The following is a 10,663-nucleotide window of genomic DNA, read 5'->3' as shown; positions in this document are numbered from 1 at the left end:
AAATTGGAACCCAAAAAAGATTTAGTACCAACATAAGAAAAGTGTCAAATTTAGGTACCAAATTAGGAAAAAGTGTTAAGTTTAAGTACCAAACTGGAAAAAAAAATTTAGGTACCAAATTAAGAAAACGTGTCAAATTTAGGTGCCAAATGTTCTATTAAATTTTTGTATTTATCTTACCTTATTAAAATAAAACCAACAATACCTAATTTTTCCCTTCTTTTTTCTTTTCATCGTGCAATTGAAGTCAGAGCGTTTTTTTTTTTTGACAATCTTCACTTTCATATTTACTTTTTTTTTGTTTAGAAAAAATTAGAATGGCAAGCAAGAGATTATGAGTATTAAGATTAATCAATTTCGATATTGGATACTTATTTTTCTTGATCGAAAAAATTAGTCGACCATTTCATTCTAAAAATATTGAATTTTTTTAGTTGATTTCAAGCATAAAAATAAAAAATTTTCAATCAAGAAAAATAAATAACTAATATCGAAATTGATTAATCTTAATAACTCTAATCTCTTGCTTGTTATTCAAATTTTTTTCTCCAAAGATACCACAATACTTTAATTAAATGGGGAAAATAAAAAAAAAGGGAAAAATTAGGTGTTGCTGCTTTTATTTTAATAAGCTAAGATAAATACATAATCTAATGTTTAAAATCATTTAATTTAATCCAATGGCTAAGATCATTTTAATTCTCATTATTCTTATTTTAAAAGTTCTCACTATAATTGTCATCGTGAAGAGTAATGTATATATATTAAGAAAACGAAATAATGAATTCCATGTAATAGCTTGATAGCAAAGGGTGTTTACCGCCCTAGATAGCCTGAGTTCAAATTGTGCTAATCGTGTTAGTTATTTGAGATTTTCCCTGTTATTGTAATTGAAAAAAAAAAGAAATAATGATTATTTTAAGTAAAAAGTGACATTCATTCTTAATTATATATTTACTCTAATTAGTTAAAAGAATTACAAGGAATTTAAGACTCCAATTAATCAATACTTATTTCCAATTATATATTTAAGAAAATTAATTTTTTTAAAATCACTTTTTTTCTAAAAATATATATTTTAAAATAAATTTTCCACGTAATATTATGCATAGAACCTGACCAGGTGTTGACTATCTGGCCTTACTTTATACGCCATGGTGACACCCCTACTACTACTTTCTTTCCATAGTTAACCACTGCTAAAAATCCTTAAATAATAAACCCTCCGTTCTCATTTTCTTAACCAATCAAACCCTTTTTCTCGATGTGCATTTGGTCCTCTATTCGACCAGCCAAGTTTTCTTCATTTTCTTTATCGATAGAACTGGTTTTAAATCTTGGGTATTTTAGGTTTTTTTGTTGTTGATTTTGGTACCCAATGATATTAGATTTTCGATGAGATCAGTCCTCATGCCTCGAATCCGTGCTCTTCACTCGTTTTCAGTCGTTTTCCTTTATTGGTTCTATGTTTTCTCATGAACTAGATCAGACCCTTTCTTTGTTTTCAGAATTTGTTTTATTAATTCTTGTTAAATTATCCTGGTTTTAAAAACAACAAATTAGTTAGAAACCCAGTTTTTTTTCTGTGATGGCTGCTTCTGTGCAAAGGCCAGCGAGTTCCGGATCCGAGTCCGACCCGAGGTATGCAAACATCGACGAGAGGAAAAGGAAGAGGATGCTGTCGAACCGTGAGTCGGCAAGGCGGTCGCGTATGAAGAAACGGAAGCTGATGGAAGATTTGTGTAACGAAGTGAGTTTGTTGCAGAAAGAGAATAGCCGGCTATATAAAGAGATCAACGCCTCAACCCAACACTACATCGAGATGGAATCTGCCAATAACCTGTTGAGAGCTGAAGCTATGGGATTAACGGAGAGATTGCGGTCACTGAACTCCGTGCTGCACATTGTGGAAGAAGTAAATGGGTATGCGGTTGAAGTACCGGAAATCCCAGATGATTCTTTGTTTAAGCCGTTGGTGGTGGCAGTTCCCGAAGCTAATTATGGTGTTAGCCGATGATATATGCTTGAATTTTTTGGAGTCGGCTTGTGCTCGTGAGTATTCGATACCATTATCTTCTTCTTCCTTGTATTACTGTTTAACGGTGAGCTTCATTGAATTTTGGGTTTAGTCTGCTTTTTGGGTTTTTCATGGAAATTTTGTTTTCAATTGCATGCAATTGTATTGGTCTTTATTCGTCAGTTTCTTTGTGATTAGTTGTTGAATTTGGATTAATTGCTTCAGACATCCCAAACTATAATCTTAATTTTAAATTTACTCTCAAATTTCAAATCGTTTTAATTACAATTATATCAGGCATCCCAAATTATGATCTTAATTTTAAATTGGTTTTCAAATTTCAAACTGTTCTAATTACATTATAAAATTATCGATCTTATGCGAATTGAAATTTTTTCTTATTGAAATTATTAATTTTAAATGACAGTTACAAACATCCATCTTGTTCGTACTTTGATACCCATATAACCATCGAAGATTGTTGAAGTGACTAATTCCTGGAAATTAAGGAGCGTTGAGAACAAAGAAATTGTTCAAGTTTACTTTTTTATCTAGTACTAACAAGCTTGATGGTAAGAAAAGATCTTTTGCAAGAGGGTTGGCTAGAAATTTTTTGTAAAAACATTAGCCCCGCTCAGTTCATAATGACAATATTTCGACCTTTTTTTTAATTCTATGAATTATTTTCATTATGCACATAAAGGAGGAGCTGTATGAGGTGAAAATCTCATGTATTTGGAAAGGAGAATCCTTTGAATCGAATGACAACCGTAACGGATGTCGGCTCAATCCGAAGGAAATTATGCGGAGGCTTTACAGAATTGTTATGAAGCTATGCGACTAGAAATTGATCCCTATGATCGAAGTTATATACTATATAACATAGGCTTTATCCACACAAGTAATGGAGAGCATACAAAAGCTTTAGAATATTATTTTCGAGCACTAGAACGAAACTCATTCTTACCACAAGCTTTTAATAATATGGCTGTAATCTGTCTTACAACAATTAAAATTAAAAACTAAAAATACAGTAAAATAATGAGAGGGAGAGTGAACAAGGGTATTTTTAAAGCCTTGAAAATTTCAAAATCAATATTTTTATAATATTCATTTTTTATATTTATAATTTTTATTTTAAAGTAGTCACATAAGATTTGATATCTTATTTAATAGCTGATACAATATAGTTAATACAAATTTAACAATAAAAGAAACTTATTGATATAACGTTAAACCAATGTAATTAAAATATTTTCAAAGTTTAAAAATCAATTTAAAATGAAAGTCATATTTTTGGGATATTTGATGCTGTTAACAATGGTGTGTTTGGAAAACCAATTATATGAATATTTTAAAATTAATGTATTAAAATTTGTATAACCATAAAATTATTTTAAATATAATATTAAAAATAGATATTATGAACAAAATATGATAAAAAAATGCAAAAAAGACAAATTGTTATAATTTTATATTATAAAGGTAATATGAAAGATTATAAAAATTCAAAAAGTTTAAAAAACAATATTTTTGCTAGAAAATCAGGGTTATGGTCCGGTTATGCATGCCTCCTAAAATCAGGATTTTTATTTGGAGAGGGTGCTGCACAATTACGTGCCATGCAAAGGCCGGTTAGCAGAGAATATAGATCGTGTTTTACTTCACTGTCCGCGAGCGAAGGAGGCATGGCAGCAACACAAGTGAATGTCGATTATGATTCAGTCCAGCCGTTTATTGTTAATTGTTTGCACGATGCTGATGTTACTAAGACTACCCGACTGCTTGCCATATTGTGGTCTTTTTGGTTTGATGGAAACAAGTTCTGTTGGCAGTTGATGTCCCTGTATCGCATGTCCATTCTGTTGCTGAAGCTTACGTTCAGGATTGGGTTCGACCCACCAGTTTTGAAAACAGTGTTGCATTTTCAGTGGACAAGAGTGCTGCACACTACCTTCACTGCTTCCATTTGCGGAAGAACCATTTGTTGGGTATGGGTCCCACTATGTGGGAAACCCATATTTTCTGGCACAAATGTTTTGCCTTCCTTTTTTTTTTGGTTTTTGTCAAAAGCCAATTTTTTTGGCTTATTAACGGGAGTGGGCAGAAATTTTTCTGCAGAGAGCTAAAGAAAAAATAGAGAGAAAGAGAATAGAAAAAAATCAGATTTTCAAGCTTGGTGCAGCAGTGATCAACTCTTCGATCGAAGGTCCATCCGTGGTTCGATTGAGCTAATTTTTGGACAGCAGCTAGGTGATAAGGTGTTCTTGACTTTGTACGGTCGGATTTTTCATCCGAGTCTTGTAGCGTCGGAAATATCCATTTTTCAGCAGCTACGTTTTTGGTGATGTTCTCTCATTTTTCTCTCTTTTGCTAAAGATTACATGTTGTTAGCCTTGTCGGAGTTGAATGCTTGTTGTAGGCTTGATATTGTGATCTTGTAGTTGAACATTTGATGATAGTGGAGCTCTTTATCGGACTCTAAAGTCCCGTGGTTACCCTTAATTTAGAGGGGTTTTCCACGTAAAAATATCGGTGTCTCTATTTATTTTTGTTGTGGTTGCATTAGTTGATTTGTGGTTGATTAAGGTTGCTAGAGAACATATCTTGTGCTATTGTGCTTGCCATAATTTTTACAGGAGTTATAAGGAGAGAAAGAACACCGGTTGTGCTTTCGCTTTGTTTCGGTTGTTCGGTTTCTTCCCAACAAACTGGTATCAGAGCTTGGTTATTGTGTCAGATAATTATGGAAATTAATACGAGCAAGATGATTATGTTGAATGGCACAAATTATCAACTTTGGCGGAATAAAATGAAGGACTTGTTGTTTGTGAAGGCTTTGCATCTTCCGGTCTTTACTACTCAAAAACCCGATTCGAAAAGTGATGAAGAATGGGAATTTGAGCATCAACAAGTGTGTGGCTTTATTCGGCAATTTGTTGAAGAAAATGTTTACAATCACATTGATCAGGAGACACATGCTCGAACATTGTGGGAGAAGCTTGAAAGCTTGTATGCTTCGAGGTCGGGCAATAACAAGTTATTTTTGCTGAAGAAAATGATGGCGCTGAAATATAAAGAAGGAATGTCTATAGCTGACCATGTTAGTGAATTTCAGAGTATGATGAATCAGTTGCTTGGTATGGGTGTCAAATTTGATGACGAGATTTTAGGACTTTGGTTGCTTGCTACTCTACCAGACTCTTGGGAGACCTTTCGAGTCTCACTCATTAATTCTGCCCCACAGGGTATTATTACTTTGGATTTGGCTAAGAGTGGTGTGTTGAATGAAGAGGTTAGAAGAAGATCTCAGGGTTCTACATCACAGTCCGAGGTGTTGGTTATCGAGAACAGGGGGAGAAACAGAGACAAAGATGGAAAGGGTAGAGATAAAAGCCGAAGCAAGTCAAGATCGAGATACAAGAATCTTGAGTGTCATCATTGTGGTAAGAAAGGCCATATCAAGAAATATTGCTTCAAGTGGAAGAAAGAGAACAAAAGTGGTGGTGATAAACACGACCGGAATGACGATGAAAAATCCGAGCGTGTTGCTACTGTTACTCGTGAAGATTTGTTAGTTATTTGTGATCAGAATTTGGTCAACCTAGCATGCGACGAGACTAGTTGGGTGATTGATACTAGTGCATCACTTCATGTCACGTCGAGGAAGGAATTCTTCACATCTTATACTCCTGGTGATTTTGGGGTATTGAAGATGGGTAATGATGGTTTGGTTTCGGTTATTGGTATGGGAGATGTTAGCTTGGTAAGTAACAACGGAACAAAGTTAACTCTCAAGGATGTTAGACATGCACCGGATGTCCGTTTGAATTTGATTTCTGCAGGAAAGCTTGATGATGAGGGATTCTGTAACACCTTCAGTGAAGGGCAGTGGAAGCTGACTAAAGGCTCCTTGGTTGTGGCTCGAGGAAAGAAGAGCTCAAATTTGTACTTGATGCAAGCTTTGACTTCTCGAGAGACGGTGAATGTGACACTGAATGACAACTCAACTGAGTTGTGGCATAAATGACTCAGTCACATGAGTGAGAAGGGGCTTAACTGTTTAGCGAAGAAGAATCAACTTTCAGGTTTAAAGAATGCTACACTGAAGAATTGTGCTCATTGTCTAGCAGGAAAGCAGAAAAGAGTTTCATTTAGAAGCCATCCTCCTCATAGGAAATCAGAGTTGCTAGAGTTGGTCCATTCAGATGTTTGTGGTCCGATAAAAGTAAGATCACATGGTGGTGCACTTTACTTTGTGACTTTCATTGATGATTGTTCAAGAAAGCTATGGGTTTACACTTTGAAGTCTAAAAATCAAGTCTTTGAGGTGTTTAAACAGTTTCAAGCATCAGTTGAAAGGGAAACTGGGAAGAAGTTGAAGTGCATTCGTACTGATAATGGTGGCGAGTACACAGGGTCGTTTCATGAGTATTGTCTGCGACAGGGAATCAGACATCAGAGAACACCACCAAAGACTCCACAGTTAAATGGGTTAGCTGAAAGAATGAACCGAACATTGATTGAGAGAGTCAGATGTTTGTTGTCAGATGCAAAGTTACCAAGATCGTTTTGGGCTGAAGCTTTGAATACAGTGACACATGTGATAAATCTGTCTCCTAGTGTTCCTTTGAAAGGTGATGTGCCAGATAGAGTTTGGTTTGGTAAAGACGTGTCATATGATCACCTACGTGTGTTCGGTTGTAAAGCATTTGTTCATGTTCCAAAGGATGAAAGATCCAAGTTGGATGCCAAGGCTCGACAATGCATTTTTATTGGTTATGGTCTAGATGGTGAGTTTGGTTATAGACTCTATGATCCAGTTCAGAAGAAACTCGTGCGAAGCAGAGATGTTGTCTTCATTGAGGATCAGACCATTGATGACATTGATAAGACGGAGAAAGTGGATTCACAAGGTAGTGGTGACTTGATCGATGTGAATCCGGTTCCCCTAGACTCTTCACCAGATCCTATCCAGGATGATGTGCATGGTGATGTTAGTGGTGACCATCAGACTATAGGTGACTTTGATACTCCCATGGATGATGTTGTGAATGATCAACAACAAGCACCTATAGCTCCACCAGCAGTTCCACTTCGAAGGTCTTCTAGAGATCGACGATCTTCTGTCAGGTATTCTCCTGATGAATATGTTCTTTTGACTGACGGGGGAGAACCTGAATGTTATGAAGAGGCTATGGAGAGTGAATGCAAAGATCAGTGGGTTGAAGCGATGAAAGGCGAACTTCAATCTTTGCATGAGAACCATACTTTTGAATTGGTGAAACTGCCTAAGGGCAAAAGAGCTTTGAAGAATCGGTGGGTTTACAGGTTGAAGCAAGAAGAGAAGTCTTCATCTCCACGATACAAAGCTAGATTGGTCGTCAAGGGTTATACTCAGAAAAAGGGGGTTGATTTTGAAGAAATATTTTCTCCGGTTGTGAAGATGTCCTCTATCAGAACTATACTGAGTTTGGCAGCTTGTTATGACCTAGAGGTTGAACAAATGGATGTGAAAACTGCTTTTCTTCATGGTGACTTGGAAGAAGAGCTTTACATGGAGCAGCCAGAGGGTTTTGTTGCACAAGGGAAAGAGGACTATGTGTGCAGATTGAAGAAGAGCTTGTATGGTTTGAAGCAAGCTCCAAGGCAATGGTACAAGAAGTTTGAGTCTGTTATGGGGGAGCAAGGCTACAAGAAGACTACTTCTGATCATTGTGTGTTTGTTAAAAGATTCTCTGGTGATGATTTTATTATTCTTTTGCTCTATGTTGATGATATGCTTATTGTTGGTCAGAATGCTTCTAGAATTGAGAAGTTGAAACAAGAGTTGAGTAAATCCTTTGCAATGAAGGATTTGGGGCCAGCAAAGCAAATTCTTGGCATAAGACTGACACGTGATAGAAAGGCCAAGAAATTATGGTTATCACAAGAGAGGTACATTGAGAAAGTACTTCAAAGGTTTAGTATGGACAAAGCTAAAGCGGTGAATACTCCCTTTGCTATGCACTTTAGATTGAGTGTTAAGCATAGTCCTTCCACAGAAAAGGAGAAGGAAGAGATGCAGAAAATTCCTTACTCTTCAGCCGTGGGTAGTTTGATGTACGCAATGGTTTGCACGAGACCAGACTTGGCTTATGCCGTTGGTACAGTTAGTCGGTTTCTTTCTAATCCAGGCAGAGAGCATTGGAATGCAGTGAAGTGGATTATGAGATATCTTCGTGGCACTTCCAACATGAAACTTTGTTTCGGCAATGAGAAACCTGTTCTTGTTGGGTATACAGATTCAGACATGGCCGGAGACATTGACTCGAGGAGATCTACTTCAGGTTACTTAATCACTTATGCAGGGGGAGCTGTGGCATGGCAATTGAGACTGCAAAAGTGTGTTGCATTGTCCACCACCGAATCAGAGTTCATTGCAGCAACCGAAGCGTGTAAGGAGATGCTTTGGATGAAGAAGTTTGTGCATGAGCTTGGTTTTACTCAGGAGAAGTATGTCCTGTACTGTGATAGCCAGAGTGCTATTCATCTTGGTAAGAACTCAACTTTTCATGCTAGATCTAAGCATATTGATGTGAGGTACCATTGGATACGAGATGTTCTTGAAGCTAAGCTGTTAGAGCTTGAGAAGATACACACTAATGATAATGGTGCTGATATGTTGACGAAGGCCTTACCAAGAGGAAAGTTTGAAGCATGTTGTTTGACCTCCGGCATGGAGGCATTCCCCACATAGTTGGAGGGGGAGATTTGTTGGGTATGGGTCCCACTATGTGGGAAACCCATATTTTCTGGCACAAATGTTTTGCCTTCCTTTTTCTTTTGGTTTTGTCAAAAGCCAATTTTTTTGGCTTATTAACGGGAGTGGGCAGAAATTTTTCTGCAGAGAGCTAAAGAAAAAATAGAGAGAAAGAGAATAGAAAAAAATCAGATTTTCAAGCTTGGTGCAGCAGTGATCAACTCTTCGATCGAAGGTCCATCCGTGGTTCGATTGAGCTGATTTTTGGACAGCAGCTAGGTGATAAGGTGTTCTTGACTTTGTACGGTCGGATTTTTCATCCGAGTCTTGTAGCGTCGGAAATACCCATTTTTCAGCAGCTACGTTTTTTGGTGATGTTCTCTCATTTTTCTCTCTTTTGCTAAAGATTACATGTTGTTAGCCTTGTCGGAGTTGAATGCTTGTTGTAGGCTTGATATTGTGATCTTGTAGTTGAACATTTGATGATAGTGGAGCTCTTTATCGGACTCTAAAGTCCCGTGGTTTTTACCCTTAATTTAGAGGGGTTTTCCACGTAAAAATATCGGTGTCTCTATTTATTTTTGTTGTGGTTGCATTAGTTGATTTGTGGTTGATTAAGGTTGCTAGAGAACATATCTTGTGCTATTGTGCTTGCCATAATTTTTACAGGAGTTATAAGGAGAGAAAGAACACCGGTTGTGCTTTCGTTTTGTTTCGGTTGTTCGGTTTCTTCCCAACACCATTGATTTTCTATGATCATAGAAAATATTCGTTCCACATTCTTAGATACTTGCTATATTTTTGAGGTCTTAAGCAAAATAATAAAATGGAGTTTTAAGTTCCTTAAAAGTTATAGAAAAATTATTTTCGGTCCCTTAAAAGTTAAAATTTTTTTGGGCCCTTAAAAACTAGAAAATAATATTTTGGACCCCTTTTAGCCTTGAGCCTTGGGTAGCCGCACCTCCAGATGACCCTAGAGTCGAGCCTGGCTGTATTTGTCCTCTTGAAACTTATTTGTTCGGGTATGAGTCTTATAAACATTGATTTTATATGAAATTTGTAATTATACGTATGCAATTTTTATTTTGATTTAATTATATACCTAAAACTTTATTTAATTTAAAATTATATATAATTTTAAAAAATAAATACCATTATTTTTATATTTTTTTAAATGCATTTATATATACATAATAAGTAATTGTAAAATAGTATCTTGTTGATAACGATGGTAGTGATATAAGAAAACTGAACCAAAAATAAAATTTTATTTATATAATTATCTCAAACTCAAATTTATATATCACATTACAAAATAATCAAATTTAATATGTATTCTTGGATTGCTCCCTAATTATCTATTTCTTGAGTGAATAAAGGTCAAATTTGATTAAAGATATTCATGGGTCAAGTAATTTAATTCATTTTAGGTTAGATTTGGATTTATATTTCCCAACCTCAAGTAGAGGTGCTCATAGGTCTGGCTGGACTTAAGTTTAATATTAACATACTTTATACTTATTGAGCTCAACCTGACCCGAAATATGGGTTTAAAATTTTACCTAAATCCACTCATATTTGTAAAATACTAACCTAAGCCTATTTTAGGCCCATCCATATTATTTTTTATTTTTAAAAATATTTATATTATATAATCTTAATATTTAATAATTTAATAATTTTTTATTTATTGAAATTTTTTGTATAGTCATATTAACATTATTTTAATGTTTACATTAGATTAGTATTATGTATTTAGCATAAGTTTTTTTAGTGTGCTCTAAATTACATATGTAATGGCCTAAATTCATGGTTATCAGAATAGTGATTTCGTAATCAAAAATCCGATTTAAAAAGAATATTTATTTTAAAAATTATTGCATGAATATTAATATGATAGGAAA

At 35.3% G+C, this 10,663-nt stretch overlaps 1 protein-coding gene across 1 annotated transcript; it reads left to right on the top strand.

Moving 5' to 3' along the window:
• Nucleotides 1–1,194: 1,194 nt before the first annotated feature.
• On the top strand, nt 1,195–2,260 carry LOC107953573 (bZIP transcription factor 53). Its single transcript, XM_016888920.2, has one exon. The coding sequence runs from the start codon at nt 1,589–1,591 to the stop codon at nt 2,015–2,017; it is 429 nt and encodes a 142-aa protein (XP_016744409.1). The 5' UTR covers nt 1,195–1,588; the 3' UTR covers nt 2,018–2,260.
• The last annotated feature ends 8,403 nt before the right edge of the window (nt 2,261–10,663 follow it).

Source organism: Gossypium hirsutum, chromosome A08 (genome assembly GCF_007990345.1).
Source record: "Gossypium hirsutum isolate 1008001.06 chromosome A08, Gossypium_hirsutum_v2.1, whole genome shotgun sequence".
NCBI classification, from domain to species: Eukaryota; Viridiplantae; Streptophyta; class Magnoliopsida; order Malvales; family Malvaceae; genus Gossypium; species Gossypium hirsutum.
The sequence above is the reverse complement of the archived record's forward strand: the minus strand, read 5'-3'. Positions and strand labels throughout refer to the sequence as shown.